This window comes from Muntiacus reevesi, chromosome 9 (genome assembly GCF_963930625.1).
Source record: "Muntiacus reevesi chromosome 9, mMunRee1.1, whole genome shotgun sequence".
Taxonomy (NCBI): domain Eukaryota; kingdom Metazoa; phylum Chordata; class Mammalia; order Artiodactyla; family Cervidae; genus Muntiacus; species Muntiacus reevesi.
This window is the reverse complement of record NC_089257.1, coordinates 4,002,805-4,022,529: the sequence shown is the minus strand read 5'-3', so window position 1 is coordinate 4,022,529 and position 19,725 is coordinate 4,002,805. Positions and strand designations below refer to the sequence as shown.

Sequence of the window (19,725 nt, the reverse complement as noted above, 5' to 3'; positions counted from 1 at the left end):
AGCATGCCCTAACAAAGTCATCATTCTCAACCTCATAAAAGATTGAAATCCATTCGGAATTGTCTGTTAAGTGGTCATCCAGCCTCTACTTAATTAGCTACAGTGCTGGGTAGAGAGATTGATTTACAACCCCTATGCCTGTCTATTCAACTCCCCAAGCCCGAGAATAGCATGCAAGGAAAGAGAGTGGGATCAGGTCCAAATCATAGAAGGTTTCCATTAAAATGTTCTTCAAAAGAGGAGCTCCTGGAACTATACCAGCAAAGTCTGTTTCCAGAACACAAGTTCAAGGACATAGTGATTTAAAATTCCAGAGAGACAGCAACTGAGATTCTCAAAAGTGAAGGGTAAACCAGAAGGAAAGCAAGAGAAAGTATATGTGGGTCTTACTATAGTTGATCAGAAATTAGCTGAAGAATGATTCGATTTTTGTTGTCAGGGACTAATTTTACAAAAACAAGGTACCTGCTAAAGTATTCTTATGGGCAGCTTCATGCATTTAAATAGGTAGAGAAATATATCCTCAAAATAACAAATCCCTCAGGAACAGAGATCGTGTTTAGTCCAATCCGAGGAATCTTTCATCACAGAAGGACAAGGACATCTCCAATGTTTTTTTACCAGGAATGGAAATATTTGGGGAGGTGAACTGTCATCTCATAACTCCTCCAGTTTTACTTCTAATTGAAGTAGAAGTAAAATAAACAATACTTATGGCAATAAACATATTGTTTTGGGTAGAATTACAGAACTTATAAACACCTTTCAATTTACCTAAGTAAAGTATTTGTAGAAACAGGGAAAGCTGTTTAAGATGATGGCATAGTCTGAAAGAAAACTAATGTCTCCTGATCCCAAAGCTAATGCCCTTACGCTCCATCACATTTTCATGACAAGAATATGTTTTAAATATTGTTATGATATAGAGTCTATTGGCTTTCTTTTTTTTTTAATTTGGCAACTATTTTTTATTTTTTCATTTTAAAAAGAATTTATTGATGTATTGTTAATTTACAAATTTGTGTCAATTTCTACTACCTAGCAAAGTGACTCAGTTTTATATATATATATATATATGTATACACTCAGGTTCATATTCTTTTCCAGTATGGTTTATCACGGGATATTGAATAATTCCCTTGTTTCACAGTAGGACCTTGTTGTTTATCCATCCTATATATAATGGCTTGCATTTGCTAACCCCAAACTCCCAATCCACTCTCCTCAGCACCCCTTCTCCCTGGGTGACCACACGTCTGTTGCCTGTTTGTGAGTCTGTTTTTGTCTAGTAAATAAGTTCGTTTGTGTCATATTTTATCAAGAATTCCACATATAAATGATGTCATATGGTATTTGCCTTTATCTTAGTATGATAATCTCTAAGTTCAGCCATGGTGCTGTGAATGGCATTATTTTGTTCTTGTTCATGGCTGAGTAGTATTCTAGTGCATTGCTTTCTTAATAAAACCTATGGTACCATGAAGTGAGAGGATGGAACTTTCTGTCAAAAGAGGAAATACACCTATATACATCTACATATATATATGAGATACACACACACACACACACACACACACATATGTATGTATGTATCTTCTTAGGCTTCATTTACAAAAAGAACTAAAATTAATTTAAAATAAATTCTCATAAGTTTGGCACTTGTTTAGCTGAGAAATACTTCCTTTGATCAACTGTGGAGTAATGATTCCTGGTATATGTATATATTGTGTGTATACCCTGTATTATTTCAATTACTATAAAATAGAGGTTCTGATGAAACATTCATTGTCTTTGATACCTTTTGAAAGTTTGAAAGTATCAAATTTGGATTTAGAAGAATGCAGATCTGAATACTAGCTTTTTCTCTGATATTTAGCAGATTATTGAACTTCTCTGAACTGCATTGCTCTTTATTAATGAAATGGGAATAATTACAATAAATATAATAATCATAGTAAACATAATAGCAATTTCTTATCTAAAATTACATTCCTGTTTATTCGCACTCTAACGGCACTTTTTGTGCTCTGTAGTCCTTACTGTATATATAACAAGGTTTAAAAGGGCAGTAACGAGAGTGTAACATACTGCTGTGGCTTTTTCCTGGGAAGAGTAGCTCCTGGCTGCAGACACCAGTAGACAGGGCCTTTTTATTCCCTCCCTGAAGAGCTGTGCGCCCTCCAGCAGCACAGCACGACAACATGGACACCAACAACATTACAAGAGTGATCACATGGATGTTCCTACAATTCTGAGCAACCAAGAGAGCAGCAGAAAGTATCAGTGAACACAAGTTGTTTCAGGAGGACATTTTCACACATGAACTGCTACATGATATTGGGGCCACAGAACCAGAGCCAGAAAGTGGCTAAGATCTACCCAGTCAAGTGGAGAAAGCCTGTCACCCAACACACCCCTCCAGGAGGCAGCACAGAGCGTGGTTCATGACGGTTACATAGAGCAGACATCCGTAAGAAGGATGATATCTGAAGCTCCTGAAAACTAAAAGTCAATAAAGACCTGTGCCATGTAGCCACTGAAGGAGAAAAATTTTAACCAGAGAGGGACTCAATTGGCATTTTAAGAACGATGGAAGAGGAGTAGCCGGGATCCATCAGGAACAGGAAGGCCAAGAAGAAACACATCAGGGAGTCCAAAGTCTGGCTGCCGATGGTAGTCACCACAGTGAGCACGTTGCCCATGACAGTTGACAGTGTAGGGGATGAGTAACAGCAAAAATAGATCTCTCTGCAGCAGGGGATTCTGTGCAAGTCCCATTAGAATGAATTCAGCCACAGTCGTTCGGTCTTCTTTCATTTCAATGCTCACTATGAATTCAGAAGTGGAGAATTATCCTGTAAAGACAGTATTTTTAATAACAAAGAGATAAGAAAGTCATAATATGGGTTTTAGGTAAGTCCAAAGCATTTTAGTAATAGATACTATTTTTCCCATGGTATGTAGGAGGATCAGAAACATACTATATTTTCTAGTTTATGAAGAGTGAACTTCTGAAGCTGCTTTATTCAGCTTATTACATGTGCATGCATGCTAAGCTTCTTCAGTTGTGTCTGACTCTTTGCAACCCTACAGACTGTAGTCTGCCAGAGTCCTCCATCCGTGGGGCTCTCCAGACAAGAAAACTGAGTGGATTACCATTCCTTCCTCCAGGGGATCTTCCCAACCTAAGGATTGAACCCACGTCTCTTATTTCCTGCATTGGCAGGCAGACTCTTTACCACTAGCACCACCTGGGAAACCCTCAGCTTATTAAAGGATGCTCAGACTCTTCCACATCTTCTGAAAAGTGGTCCCTGGGTCTTTGCTGGAGCACAACCAGGTGCAGGGAGCTGAGTTCATCATGTAATAAACTTGATTGCTTTTCAGCCAATAAGAAATTTTAAGAATGTTTCCCTACATATTTTTAAAAACCTGTAAAACTATTGATTCTGATTCTATATCTATTAATACACAGATTGTCTAATTCACTGTCCTCTTCTACATAAAAGACATTTAAATAAGTCTGAGACATAGGTCTGTATCTGTCTTCACTGCTTTATCACCAGCACTTGGTTCAGTGTCTGGCTTATACTGGTGTTCAATACAATTAGCTGAACAAATAAGTTGGAAGACTTTTCATTCCCCGATATTTTCCTTTTCCCTCCCCTCTAACTTCCCAAATAGCATTTACTCTCTTTTTATCCTGTGTGCTATTTCACCATGGTTTTTCTGTTCTATTTTGTTTGGGATTTTTTCCCATCTAATCAATTTGCAAAAATCTCCTTTATAACTTGTTTTGAAGTCAAATGTTCTTATAGAACTTTCTCACTTCTGTTTTCATCATTTGTGATATCCAAAGATTACAAGTTCTGAGATAATTAAGGACTTTTCTCTTGAGAGATTATTATTATTATTTAGTAAATTACAAAGAGTTTTTTGGTCAATTACAAGTGTTTTTTTGAACATCAGGGATCATTATTATAAAAAAATGATCAAAACCTAATATTGACTGCTTCATATATACTAGGCATTATGCAAAGAATTTTATTTAAATAATTGCATTGATTATGTTTAAAACAAGTTATATGTTGTAGGAAGATAGGAAAATTGAGACAGAAAAGGTCAGCAATGTGCCCCAAGTGCAAAGAGTGAGTGAGGAGCAGACCTAAAGATACAGTTCAAGACTAACTGATCTCGTTTTTCTTACAAATATTAATTAACTCATTTATTTGTGGTTGCTCTGGGTCTCTTTCTGCTGTGCTTGGGCTTCCTCTAGATTCAGAGAGCGGAGGCTACTCTCTAGTTGTGGGGCATGGGCTTCTCATGGTGGTGGCTTCTGCTATGGAGCACAAGCTCTAGATAAAGTCTTCAACGGTTGCAGCACGTGGGCTCAGCAGTTTCCGCGTGCAGGCTCTAGGACACGCACACTTCAGTAACTTCAGCACACAGGCTCAGGATTGTGTCTTGCAGATCCCAGAGCTCTGGCTCAGTATTTGTGGCACATGGACTCAGCTGTTCCTCGGCATGAGGAATACTCTCAGACCAGGGATGCAACCCTTGTTCCCTGCATTGTCAGGCAAATTCGTATCCATTGTGCCACCAGGATGAACTCTTCATGACCCCATGGACTGCAGCACGCCAGGCTCCTGCCCTTCACTATCTCCCAGAGTTTGCTCAAACTCTTGTCTTAAAGAGAATCTAATTTAGTTTTTATTGTGCACGCAAAGAATCTGAAACTCAGAAAATGAAAGCAATATTTCTGAAATTGCATGTTCTGATACTGGCAGATTAAAGATAAGAATTCAGGTTACTTAAATCCCAGTCTGTTTTATCTTTGCCTCATATGGAATAGCTGATATTCTCACTTGTTAGAGAGTAATGAAAACAATAGGAATTGTTTTGTTTGTCTAATTGATGTATGTGACTACTTCAGTGAGCTTCACTGTTTTCCAGTGAGACCTGCCTAGGGAAATGGAGATGTTAAGAGACTATAGGGAAACACCTCCTCTGGCTCAATCCTATAGGGTTTCATCATATAAATGTAAATCACTCTATACGATGTGTTTTCTCTGCGACTCAGTCTGTAAAGAATCAGCCTGGGATGCAGGAAACATGGGTTGGATCACGGGTCAGGAAGATCCCTTGAAGAAGGAAATGGCTACCCACTCCAGTATTCTTGCCTGGAGAATTCCATGGACAGAGGAGCCTGGTGGGCTACAGCCCGTGGGGTCACAAAGAGTCAGACACGACTGAGAGACTAGCAGCTTCAAAGATTAACGATATGGTGTTTGTTAAGTTTCCGTTTTCCACGTTGATTTAGCATGGCTCTCCATTTGCTGCTAAACCAAAAAACTAAAGTACATGGGAGTGGGATAAGACTTATTCCCTGCCTCTATCAAATTTCTTTAGGAGCACAAGAATATGGTACTTCTTTGCGCCAACTATTTAGGAAAGGGAGGTTTTTTCCCTAAAAAAAGTTTACTCAGTCCTTTATTATAATGACTTTACTCAAGCATCAGGGACCCAATACGGAAATGTACACCCTCCGTAGAACACTCAAAGGCTACCAGATATCAGAACTGGCCCAGTGTAAGAAGAGCGTCAGGTCAATGTTTTGTCACTTTGTAAATGTTAAGAAACAGAAAATGGAATGGGGTTGGAAGAATAGAAAAGGGAATTCCTAAACCCTGCCACATAGCAGAGCCTCACAGGAAGAGGAAAGACTCTGCTTCCTGTCAAGGGCCTAAGGCAACGAAAAATCATGGACTCTCTATTTACTAGAGCCCACCTTCCTTCTCAACTTCCCTTTCCCTTCCATAAAAGCATTGCTCTGCCTTTCTCTCGGGGGTGATTGCACATTTTCCTCCATGATTGCAAGCCTCAAATTGCAATTTTTGCTGATCTCCAATAAACCTGTCTTTTGGAGAGATGTCTGTCAGCCTATTTGGATCATGTCAACAACCGTCAGTAAATTTTCCGACCAGTGGAGGACAGAGCCATTCTGCCAGCCAGGAGTGAGCTTTAGCTTGGAACCTACTTCAAGTGATCTCCAAAAAGATGTGAGGGTTTTTATTTGCTCAGAGCATGACTAACTGGCAAATTGTCTCAGACCACAGAGAAAACCTTAGGTTGAAGGTCTACAGCACCTGTTTGAGGTGATATTACAGAGTTCTTATTTTAAAAATGCTTGATGTCTCCCTTCTTCAAAAATCTCTGGGTTTGGAGGTGACTTGATGAGGAGCCACGATTTTGCTGAATTGAATTCTGGTTATTCAGTACAGATCTCCATTCACCAAATCTAGTGTAAGGTGTACAATAAAGAGTATTTGATACATATATGTATGTGTGTATATATATATATAGCAAAAAGGTTACATTAGCTATGAAAGCTAAGTACAAAGCTAAGTAACATTAGCTATCACATTCATCACCTCACATAACTATAGTTTGTGTGTATGAGGCGAGAACATTTAAGAGCTACTGTTAGCAATGTTCAGCATATAATCAATATTGTTAATTGTGGTCATCATGCTGTATATTTGATCCATAGAAGCTGCTCATCTTAAAACTGGAAGTGTGAACTCTTTGATCAACATCACCCACTTTCACTTATCCTCAGCCGCCAGTAATCAATACTGTACTCTCTTCTCTGAGTTTTGCCTTAAAATCCACATATGAGTGATACCATATAGCTTTTTTTCAATTTCTGTTTCACTTAGCCTGATGCCTTTAATGTCCCTTTATATTGTCACAAATGGCAGGTGCTCCTAATTTTATATGGATGAATAATATTCCGATAGATATATTTTTCTCAATCCATTCATCTGCCAATTCACATTTTGGTGATTCCCATGTCTTGGCTATAGTGATAAATAAACATTTATTAAATAAATAAATAAACATTTACTTGCAATAAACATGTAAATACAGAGATCTCTTCAGATTCCTGACTTCATATTCTTGGATATTTATACATAGTAGGATTGCTTATTTACATGGTACTTTTATTTTGTTTTAGAAACTTCCATAACTTTCTCCATTGTGGTTGAACAAATTTAGATTCCCATGAACAGTATAGAAGGGTTCCATTTTGTCTGTCCTAACCAAGATTCACTGTCTTCTATATATGTCAAATAGCCATCGTAACAGGCATGAAGTGATATCTCATTATGATTTTCATTTGAATTTCCTCTTTGATTTGTGATATTGAGGAATTTATCAAGCTCTTATTGGCATTTGTAGATTTTTTTCTAGAAATATTTATGTTCAGGTGATCTGCCTATTTTTAATTGGGCTGTTTCTTCTTACATTATTTAGTAGATGTTCCTTATATATATTAGATATTCACTCCTTATGAGTGTATGATTTGCAAATATTTGCTCCGACTCTATAGGTTATATTTTCATTTTGCTTCCTTCCTTATGGAAAAGTAGTCTGAATCTAGAACTTGAGATCCTGAACTTTAAGCTGATGTCATCACGGGATGAGACTTAACTGACCTGATAGTTTGCCCTACTCCCTCTAGGAGCCCTGAGCTGGCATTTTACAAGTCTGACAACCTCACTGGACAATGTCTATATAGCTCTGTATCTATACGGAGAAGGAAGAGATGACCCAGAAGGGCTTTCTCTTCTATCTATCCCTGCTAAGGCATCATTCATATACCTGAAGTCATTTTCGACCCTCCTTAAAAGCCAAGCAATATACTGATTACTAGAGAGTGACATCACTCCTTGCCATATGAAAGATTGTTAAATCAACTCCTGCCTGAATTCCTTATGGTCAGATACTGTCAGGAAGCATTTAACAAAAGGCTTCCTGTGTGCTGTTTTGGATCTGTCAGGAACCCTCTGCCCTTATTGATTCCTGAATATTCAGGAATTAAGAGGAGAGGCATGCCTTTCCCTGGGCTGAGGAATCCAGGTATTTCTCATTACAGTGATAAGTACCCTCTTCCTTTTTATGGGCCAAATGGTAAAAGGTGATTGTTTGCAGCTCTCTCTCTTTGATAGGGATCATCTTATGTTTTATAAGTCTGGAATTTTAATCTTTGTCTTTGCTGAGAATAGCCACCTTGTAAGACAGACATATATAATATGCCCACGCCATGTTGATTAAAACACCTTTGCTCCATCAGAGCTTTGGTCCCCGTCTTTCTTTCTCTCTTTCTTTCTTTCTTTCTCTCTTTCTTTCTTTCTTTCTATTCTATTCTTTCTGTCTTTCTCTCTATCTCTCTATTTCTGGCTAATTCCTTGGAGCAAGGAGGCCCACTGAGCTCGCTTTCTTGCCCGAGCAGAAGACCCTCTCGAGAAGGCGCACTGCGCCTTCACCCACTCGAGAGGGCGCCTGATGCCTACGTGCAGCAGCGCCAGCCCTAAGAACAGAACTCGGCTTTCTACGTAAACCAGGGGATATCAGCCTCTCTCTCTCTCACTCTCGGAACCACCAGGTTCCGGTACATTAAAGGACCAACAAGCGCTATCAGCCTCTTTCTCTTACTTTCTTATCGTCGACTCCAGACCACCAGGTTCCAGTCCATTAAAGGACCAACAAGATACAGAGCAGTGAATGGCAAGATACAATCCTGTGTGTGGACAGATATAGGCTGGTGTGTGATCACATCAAATACATATGCATATGCGTATACAAGTGCATGCATATCAGTAGTCAGATACTGATCCATGTGTGGTCAGATACAGACATGGGTATGTTCACTTACAGACACAAACGTCCAATTGGGTAGAAACCTACATAACATTGAATACGTGTGTACAGGTGTTCGTAGTGATTTATATGAGGTTGGATACAAATTTGAGTGTGTAGTAGGATAAATAGTTTTGTTGTTGAATACAGGCCTATGAATGTTGGGATACAGACATATGCCTGTGGCTTTGAGAATGAGCTGTTGTTCATGCCAGCAAAGTATACTGATCCTTTCTGAGCAGCTCATTGAAGATGTGAATCAAGTATAAATAAGAGTCTTCTTTTTCAAAAACGAAAACAAAGGAAGGGTCCACAAACACTTTTTGGAGATGATTGCATATGTTTATTGAGACATTAATCAATCTTTCACAGTATGTATCTTATTCTGGGTGGAAAAACAAAATATTTAAACATGTCATTTCCCTTAAAATAAATATGTAGAGTCATGACACTATAAATTTATCTTTATGGGAAGACTTCAAACTTTGAAAATTACTCCAAATTTTGGTGTCTCAGATGGTAAAGAATCTGCCTGACATGAAGAAGACCTGAGTTCAATTCCTGAGTTGGGAAGATCCCCTGGAGAAGGGAATGGCAATACACTCCAATACTCTTGCCTGGAGAATTCCATGGACAGAGGAGCCTGGCGGGTTACAGTCCATGGGGTCACAGAGAGTCGGACATGACTGAGTGACTAACAGTTTGTAGTGAAGGAGAGGAAGGTTGAGGAGGAGGAAGAGGAGAAAGTGCTCCAAAATTGAATATTCTAGGTAGCATAAAATACTTACATACTAAATAAAATAATATCAAATTAACTGAAATTAATAATTATGTTGGTAGACTATATTATCTGCAGAGGAAAAGAGTCTTAGATATTTCCTCATCAAAAACAAAAGAAATGCTAATGGGTGGGAAATAGTTTCAAAAGTTGTTTTAAAAAGCAAGCAGAGGTTAAAACTTATAAAATCATTGCGAGGAAATGGAGTTTTCCAAAAGAATGTGCTAGAAAAAATAACACAGTGAAAGAATATTAAAATAGCATGCTTATATATTTTTCTAATTATATATAAATACATAAGAAATGTTACTTAGCAACTGTCAAAGAAGAGTAAATATCTATAATAAGAATATGCATTTTTTTCTGTAAAAAGTGTTATTCAAAATTTATCAGTAAATATTCTCACTCCAATAGTTCAAGAATTCAAAAAAATTGAAAAAGGTATAAAGTGGGTGCTGTATCCCTTACATTGGACAAGGAATAGAAAACACAAAGTCAATGAAAAAACTTTCCCTGACTTCAAGGAACTTGTAGATAAATAAACACAGACAATTCACAAAGCTATTTATCTCATCACTTGCAATTTAAAAAAAAAAAAAAAAATTGAAAATTAACTAAATTTCTCTGTTTGTTTTTTTGGGCTACTGTTAAAGAATACCACCAACTTAGATAAACTAAATAATAAACAATTATTTTTCACAAGTTTGGTGGCTAGAAAACTAAGGGACCAAAACAGATTCTGTATCTGATGAGTCCTCCTCCCTAGATTATAGACAGCCATCTTTTTTCCTATGTCCTTACATAGCAAAAGGGTCATGTGAGCTCTCTGATGTCTCTTCATAATGGCATTAACCTCAATCAGGGATTCCCTCACAGCTCAGTTGGTAAAGAATCTGCCTGCAATGCAGGATACCACGGTTTGATTCCTGGTCCGGGAAGATCCACTGAAGAAGGGATTGGCTCCCCACTCCGGTATTCTTGGGCTTCCCTTGTGGCTCAGCTGGTAAAGAATCCTCCTGCAATACAGGAGACCTGAGTTCGATCCCTGAGTTGGGAAGATCCCCTGGAGAAGGGAAAGGCTATGCACTGCAGTGTTCAGGTCTGGAGAATTCCATGGACTGTATAACCCATGGGGTCTCAAAGAGTCAGACACAGCGACTGTCACACACACACTATAACCTCAATCATCAGAATGCACCTTCATGACCTAGTCATCTCCCAAAGGGCCCCCTCCAAATAGTACCACACTAGAAAGGAACTAAGTTATGATTCTGGAGAGGGACACAAGATTTTGTTTCTATAGCAACATCCAAAAGTCAAGGAACAAATTATTTAAGATTTGGTAAACCAAAATTTTGCCATTATTCAGTGAATAGTATTGTGTTTGAGAAGGCTTTGAGAAATAGAAGACATTTGAATGTAAGAACTCTCCATGTAAAAGATATAAAAATCAGGATATGATATTCCTCATTTAGTATTATTTACAAGTGAAAAGCATCCATTGCCCCATATCCTTAGCCCCACAGGAATCCAGGCTGAATAAGGGAGACAGAATAACAAGTTTCTTCAAGCACGTGCTTCTAACCGTATTAGAGGCCGTCAACATTTTATTTCAAGCCTGTTTCAGAGAAAGAGGGAGGATTTTATAAATGATGTCTCTGTCAAACAAAATAGTATAGTCTGGACTCTTTATTACCTGATAATCTGTGCTAGTTATGTCCTGGTGACTCAGGGAGTTAAAGGATTCTCCTCCAATGCAGGAGGCACAGGAAATACAGGTTTCAGCCCTGGGTCAGGAAGATCCCCTGGGGAAGGAAATGGCAACCCACTCGAGTACTCCAGCCTGCAAAATTCCACGGACAGAGGAGCCTGCGGAGCCACAGTCTATGAGGTCACAAAGAGTTGGACACGACTGGGCGACTAAGCAGTGCATGTTGGTCTCATAAATGGTTTGACTTGTCTTGACTAAATCTGTGTTTCATTAATAAGAGAAACAAGAATGGCATATATTGTCAGAATCTTTCGTAACAATGATATCACTTAAAATATCTGTTGTCAAGTTCCATAATGCATATTTGAAGCTCATGAATGATGAATTATGCTAAATTTATGCATAAAAGACAGAGCCTTCATCTCTATAGAGGTTATGAAACACTGTAAACAAAGAAACAGGAATATTGAAAAATAGTGGAGGTTTTAACGGAAATTCTAAAGTATCAGGGAAGGTGAAACAGTCATCTTTATAAAAATTTAACTCCTGACAAAGCTGGTAAGCTTCAGGAGAGAACATGATTGTCCAATTGGAAAATAAGTAAGATTTGGTTATTTTTCTGCATTTGCACCATGCTTATTCAGATTATTCGTGTAGCCGCTTCATGATAAATATTGCAACTCTGAAACATTCTTTGACTTTAACACTCTAAGTAACATAAGCAAAATAGTATATGAAGAGTACCTTACAGATGGAAGAATAACTCATGTGCCTCAAATATTAATATGTGCTGTCTTTGTGTGAAGAGCAGTGAACCAAGATTTTATGTCATATTTCTTGTATTTTTTTAAACTTTGTAATGAGCCTTATTAATTCTAAAAGGTCAGTTTTTAAGAGAAACATAAGATCTTCCACTAATTAAATAAATTTAAAATATTAACTATAGCTTAACTTATCATATAGAAAATAAATTTGTAGTCTCAAGAGACCTTTTACAACCATAAACTATATTTTCTGAAGAAATTGTGGAAATCTTTAAAAAATGTGTTTTGAACATAATATATACTTTGAACTAAAAAACTAATGAAAATATTAAAAGCATATTTTGATCATTAAGACTCTTACCAAATAAATCTTTTCATTATGTTCTTATTAAAGCAGAGAAGATTTTTTTTTTTCCAGTTAAATAATCAAACATGACTTTCCTTGGAGGAACAATGCTTCATAAAAAAATATATATATTATATATATCCATGCTTCTTCATTTTCTTCTTTTGCCTCTGTTCCAGAGCTTTTTCATGGCATTTTTCATCTCACCATTTCTCAGTGTATAGATTAGAGGGTTCAACATAGGGGTGATAATGGTGTAAAACACAGTCAAGTATTCATCAGTGGGTAAAGTAGAAAGAGGCCTCACATACATAAAAACACAGGGCACGAAGAAGAGGACCACCACGGTGATGTGGGAGCCACAGGTGGACAAGGCTTTGTGCCTTCCGTCTTGATTACGATTCTCCAGGGAGCGCAAGATGACCCCGTAGGAGATGAGTAACAGTGTGAAGATGGCCATACAGATGGCCTCGTCATTGGCCAGGACTGTGAGGGCAATAAATTGGGTGTCAGTGCAGGCCAGTTTTAACAAGGGGTACATGTCACACACAAAGTGATCCATGACATTGGGGCCACAGAAGGGGAGTTTGTAAACAAAGAGAGGATGAAGGACAGCATGTAAAAACCCACCAGCCCAGGCCAAAAGCAGAAGCAGAACACACACTCGCTGATTCATGATTGTCAAATAATGCAAGGGTTTGCAGATGGTCACGTAGCAGTCATAGGCCATGAACACCAGGAGTAAAATCTCAGCACCACCAAATAAGTGCCCTGTAAAAATCTGGGTCATGCAAGCTTGGAAGGAGATGGTTCTTTTCTCGTAGAGTAAGTTTATAATCATATTTGGGGTGAATGTAGTAGAATAAACAGCATCCATAAATGATAAGTTGCCAAGAAAGAAGTACATATGGGCATGCAGGGTTGGACTGACCACCACAGTCAGGACAATGGTCACAATGTAGATGAGCAAGAAGATGACAAATTGTATTTTCTGACCCTGGGGGCTCTGAGTGAATCCCAAGAGGAAAAATTCAGTTACATTGTTCCTTTGTTCCATGGGTTCTTCTGTATGTCATATTTCAGAGTTCTGGACAAAATTACCTGTAAATATATATTATTAATAGTGACTTCCCAAAAGCTTAAGCTAATTTGTTAATGCAAAAATTAGGCAGTAAAGTTTATTATGTATCCATATTTTCAGATGTTATGACTGATTAAAATATTAATCCTAATCTCAACAATCATATAGTCTAATGGAGAGGTGAGTGATTAGAGACATGTGTGGGAAAAAGCCACAGTATTAAATACATGAGTTGCCACAACTAGCTTTCCATTTGGAAGCTCATTAAATTGTATAATGTAGATAGTATCTTTTGAACTGTGGTGTTGGAGAAGACTCTTGAGAGTCCCTTGGACTGCAAAGAGATCCAACCAGTTCATCCTAAAGGAAATCAGTCTTGAATATTCATTAAAAGGATTGATGCTGAAGCTGAAACTCCAATACTTTGGCTATCTGATGCGAAGAATTGACTCATTTGAAAAGACCCTGATGCTGGGAAAGATTGAAGGCAGGAGGAGAAGGGGACAACAGAGGATGAGATGGTTGGATGGTATCACCAACTCAATGGACATGAGTTTGAGTAAGCCCCAGGAGCTGGTGATGGACAGAGAAGCCTGGGGTACTGCAAAGAGTCAAACACGACTGAGCAACTGAACTAAACTGAAACCCAGAGTTACTTTCTATTTACTTTCCAGTTAATGGAGGTTACCTTGCACATTTTAGGAGCAGAAGAATCTTCTTAAGAAATTATTAAAATCCCAAATAGATATATTTGACAACATAAATTTTTTATGGGTTTAGGAAAAGTACTAAAACAATAGACAAATGTAGTTTGTGGAAATTATTTACATTTTAGAGGATATACACATCTAAATCTAAAATAGACAAAAAATTTTAAACTATTAAGTTATAATAGATATAAATAAAATTATAGCATAAAATATATAAACAAACAGTTAAAGGAAGAATACCTCTAAGTGGTCATCAGATATATGATAGGTTGTTGACTCTCACCTCTGAACAAACAAGTAGGAATTGTAGTCAGAGTTTGCTTACTACACTCTTAATTTTTATCCTTGAAAGTCAGTGAATCAAAGTCTACAGATGCTATCTCATCTTTTAATTTTAACAGATTAACATATTTTATTTAGAGCACATATTAATTGAGCATATTATCAGATTTAAAAATATTTGCCCACAAAAATATCTCCAAATAGTTGCATTTAAAATTAATTTCTAAGAATATTTTTGAGAAGGTTAATTTACTCTAGACCATTACAATATGAACGTCTTCAAGAAGAGAATTACAGAATAGACTTAATCTGCAGATTTTTCAGAAATTACAAAGGATTCCTAATATAGTTGATTATGAAAATCACAAAGGAGAACCCCTAAAAAACTTAATTGTCAAACCACCAATGTACTCTTGCAAAATATAAAGCCTAGTTCAGAATTTTATGTATAAATATACTTCCTGAGTTACCAGCATAAAGAGAAAGCCTTTCAATCCAGGTTCTGAACTTCCTCATGCTGTCTTCCCATGCTGTCTTCCTCATCCTTCATGAACTCACTCCATCTCTGGGAACAGAGAGCAAGGTACATGCATCATCACTGGGCCTTGAACTGCTTCCGCGTGATCAACTCTTCTCAAGCTTGCAGGAAATCTAATTCATCTCTGTCACTCAGAGAAAATTACATTTTCAAATTGTTGGGATTCAAAGACGAACATCAATGTCCTGTAATCCAAGCAATTTGAATCTTGATTGTCAGCAGAAACTCAGAATATTCATTGTTGGCAGGATGTGTTCTGATAACAAATGTTAAATCAGCATTTTGATTGAGGAGAGCAAGAGAAAACTTCAAATTCTGCAAGAATTACTTACAGCAAAAATTTTGCTCTTTGCGCTTATACCAGTGAAGATGAAATAGTGAAAGAGCTTTTGCAACATTTTGATTCTCAGCCACTTATACTGTCCTGTCTTCAAATAGCACTGTTGAACTTTGGATTTCCTGAAGAATAACTTCTGATACACACTTTTTCATGTTTTGAGTCCATCATTTCAATTCGAGAAGAAGCCTGTCATGTGGTTACTGCTACAGACAAATACTCTCTGAGGTAAGGGCACAGGGTCGTGAACACTTTGTCTACATTTAATTGTGTCTCGTATTATTGAGTCATTCAATTGCTTCATCTCCAAACATGATTGCTGTCTAATTAAATTCACTGGGACCATGATCATGATTTTGAGGTAGATTCTTTATCTCCAGAGATACCACCAGGAAAATCACTGTGTAGTACATGACTTATAGAATCCTGTCCCCTGGGAGAAAATCATGAAAAACAACTTGAGGTCATCTCACAGGAATGGAAATGTCCAGTCTGGGAAGAAATAAAATATATAAAAACTTTCTTGTGTAAATCTTAACTTTCAAAACAGGAAATCTGTTCAAATTTAAGTTTTATCTTTGAAGATATCTGAGCTGATTTCCATTTATTCTTTGAATGTTAAATAAAATTAATACATTCCTAGCAAAATGGATTATAAAAAATAAGAAAAAATAAATTATTAGAATCAAGATTGAAAATAGGGTCATCCCTACAAATTCTACAGACCTTAAAAAGATAATCAGGTGATATGATTAATTAATTTTTGACAGTATACTTGCCAATTGAAAGAAAATAGAAAAACTGCCATGAAAAACACAACTTTATAAACTCAGAGAAAAATAATTAAAAACTGGGATAATCTAATACTTAAATAAATTTACATGACTAGAATTCTATCTTTTAACCCCCCCAAAAAGTTCATTCCCATATAGATCTGCTCAACCAATTCTATATAAATGCTAATCTGGGGATAGTACACACTTTCTCAGAAGGGAGAAAATTAATATACTTCCTAATACACATTATGTGCCTAGTATAACCTTTATACTATCATAACACAAGGGTATCACAAGAAAAATATTTGCATGAATATCTCACAGTAACAAAGATACAAAATTCTGAACAGGATATTTACTTGGATTCTTTTGGATCATTCCTTTCAGAATTTCTTTTAAAGAAATCTTCATATAGTGATTGAAGCAAGTCTTGAGAAGTTCTCAGTCTAGGGCTAATCATGCCCCACTACCAATGCAAACTCTTCCTAAGTATTCAACCAAGAGCATTGCCCCAGTGAACCATGAGGCTTTCCAGCTGGTTAGAATAGGCGCTCTTCCTGGCCCAGCCTGAACACCAGCCCTCGTCTCACTAACCATCTGGGTAAATATCTCCCCATCCTTAGGTATTCTTCAATGTGTGCACTAATCAGTACCCTGATGAATAGTTGAAAGGGATCCTCTTTTGTTGTTGTCCAGAATTCTCTCTCTCTCATCCTCCTTCCCCATCCTGGATTACAAGTGTATCATATATAGTATTCTACTCTCAGAGTTTTGGCTGACTTGGTCTCCTCAGATCCCTAACTTCATCTCCTCAACTCATACACTCTACATGGACATTTTGAGGTATCTCTGTCTGTAGCACAATATGGAAATTTTTTAAAGGTAATAAACTGGAAAAAGTCTTGCAGGCCAATTTGTTTCCCATCTTTCAATAATCATAATAACTTATTTTTCAAATCTAGTGTTTTGAAAATTATGATGTCATTTTTTTTTCTGGTGTGTTTCCTTGTTTGTCAAAATTCTACATGAATACTTAGATCAGTTTTAATCATAATTCCAAATAGCTGGAAATAGCCAAAATATTGAGAAAATAATAAAGAAAAGGATACAAAAGCTGTGATACATCCATAAAATGAAATACTAGTCATCCATAAAATAAACTGCAGATTAACACACTGATATATACAAATCTCATATGCATGATAATAAGATTAAGAAGCCATACTGAAGAGTACACAGTAGACATAAACTTACAGACAGAAGATGCAAATAATTGCACCAAGACTGTTAGAATTGTTGAGCAAACCCAACAGTATTTCAGAACACAAAATCAATATACAGAAACAAGTTGCATTTACATATAATAAAAAAATATTTTAAAAATTAAAATATTCCAATTTACAGCAGCATCAAGAAGAATAAAATATATAGGAATAAACTGTGGAAAATTCTGAAAGAGATGGAAATACCAGACCACCTGACCTGCCTCTTGAGAAGTTTGTATGCAGGTCGGGAAGCAACAGTTAAAACTGGACATGGAACAACAGACTGGTTCCAAATAGGAAAAGGAGTCCACCAAGGCTGTATACTGTCACCCTGCTTATTTAACTTATATGCAGAGTACATCATAAGAAACGCTGGGCAGGGGGAAGCATAAGCTGGAATCAAGATTGCCAGGAGAAATATCAATAACCTCAGATATGCAGATGACACCACACTTATGGCAGAAAGAGAAGAAGAGCCTCTTGATGAAAGTGAAAGAGGAGAGTGAAAAAGCTGGAGTAGAAAATGGCAACCCATTCCAGTATTCTTGCCTGGAAATTCCACGGACAGAGCAGCTACAGTCCATGGAATTGCAAAGAGGCAGACATGACTGAGCATACACACACAATTTTTTTCCAGATCTAGAGACTTTTGAATGAAGGAGTCTTCATGTATTATGGAATAAGATGTTTGCAATATGACCACACATAGGTGATGTAAGTCTTCATTCCAACCTTTCTATGAAGGAACTGAGAAAGGAATATTTAATTCACTATATTAGCTGAAGTGAAGTTGCTCAGTCGTGTCCGACTCTTTGTGACCCCGTGGACTGTAACCTATTGGGCTCCTCAGTCCATGGAATTTTCCAGGCAAGGGTACTGGAGTTGGTTGCCATTTCCTTTTCCAGGGGATCTTCCCAGCCCAGGAATTGAACCCGGGTCTCCCGTGTTGCAGGCAGACACTTTACCATCTGAGCCACCAGGGAAGCTAATTCACTGTATTACACACTTCCAAATTATGAAAATAGGGGGAGTTCACACCTGGATACTGCAGTGAACATCGTTGGGATCAAGGATTAACCACCTGTTCAATCATGTAGAAATATGGAAACTAGATTCGGGATGAAAGTTCTCTGCATGTACTTCTCAAAGTCCTTCCCTGGCTCAAGTTTATAAAGATAATTATCTTTAAACATTTTAAAGTTATTTATTTCACATTTACATAGATAACCCACATAGACTATACTCTTTAAAGTATAGTGTGACATGAAAATACACTTTCCTATCATAAGGATAAATAGGGACTTCCCTGGCAGTCTAGTGGAGTGCTTCCAATGCAGGGGTGCAGGTTCAAACCCTGGGTGAGGAACGAAAACCCCATGTGCCATGTGGCAAAAAATAAAGAAATTTTCCCAGTACATATATTGAATAACCATTCTGTCTCCCAATACCCTGCAACATCATTACTTCCAGACACAAAAATCTGTATATCTACTATTCTATTTCTTAGCTTTCTCTTTTGTTCAAGCAGTGTACATATCCATGAGCCAGTACCACAGTGTCTAAATTACTAGAGTGTTTCAGATACTGTTGTGATACCTGAAAAAATTCACTATTTAAACACCAATAGTGCTTGCTTTGGCAGCACGTATACTAACATTGGAATGATGTAGAGAAGATTAGCATGGCCCCTGCGCAAGGATGACATGCAAACTCGTGAAGCACTCCATATTTCTAAAATGGATTAAAGATCTAAACGTAAGACCAGAAACTATAAAGCTCCTAGAGGAAAGCATAGGCAAAACACTCTCCGACATAAATCACAGCAAGATCCTCTATGACCCACCTCCCAGAGTAATGGAAATAAAAGCAAAAACAAACAAATGGGACCTAATGAAACTTAAAAGCTTTTGCACAATGAAGGAAACTATAAGCAAAGTGAAAAGACAGCCTACGGAATGGGAGAAAATAATATCAAATGAAGCAACTGACAAAGAATTAATCACAACAATATACAAGGAAATCCTACTCTTCAATTCCAGAAAAGTAAATGAGCCAATCAAAAGATGGGCCAAAGAACGAAACAGACATTTCGCCAAAGAACACATACAGATGGCTAACAAACACATGAAAAGATGCTCAACATCACTCATTATCAGAGAAATGCAAATCAAAACCACAGTGAGGTATCACTTCACACCAGTCAGAATGGCTGCTATCCAAAAATCTACAAACAGTAAATGCTGGAGAGGGTGAGGAGAAAAGGGAACCCTCTTACACTGTTGGTGGGAATGCAAACTAGTACAGCCACTATGGAGAACAGTGTGGAAATTTCTTAAAAAACTGGAAATAGAACTGCCATATGACCTAGCAATCCCACTCCTGGGCATACACGCCGAGGAAACCAGATCTGAAAGAGACACGTGCACCCCAATGT

General features: G+C 37.4%; 1 protein-coding gene and 1 non-coding gene across 2 annotated transcripts; one reads left to right on the top strand and one right to left on the bottom strand.

Moving 5' to 3' along the window:
- Positions 1–12,453: 12,453 nt before the first annotated feature.
- On the bottom strand, positions 12,454–13,359 carry LOC136175311 (olfactory receptor 4A47-like). The gene has a single exon (XM_065945644.1). The coding sequence runs from the start codon at positions 13,357–13,359 to the stop codon at positions 12,454–12,456; it is 906 nt and encodes a 301-aa protein (XP_065801716.1).
- A 5,558-nt stretch (positions 13,360–18,917) lies between these two features.
- On the top strand, positions 18,918–19,024 carry LOC136176092 (U6 spliceosomal RNA). Its single transcript, XR_010664473.1, has one exon. It is a non-coding gene; the product is annotated as a U6 spliceosomal RNA (small nuclear RNA).
- The last annotated feature ends 701 nt before the right edge of the window (positions 19,025–19,725 follow it).

Bases quoted from the DNA above. Each gene is read 5' to 3' on its own strand.
- LOC136175311 (XM_065945644.1), bottom strand. From the start codon at position 13,359: ATGGAACAAAGGAACAATGTAACTGAATTTTTCCTCTTGGGATTCACT.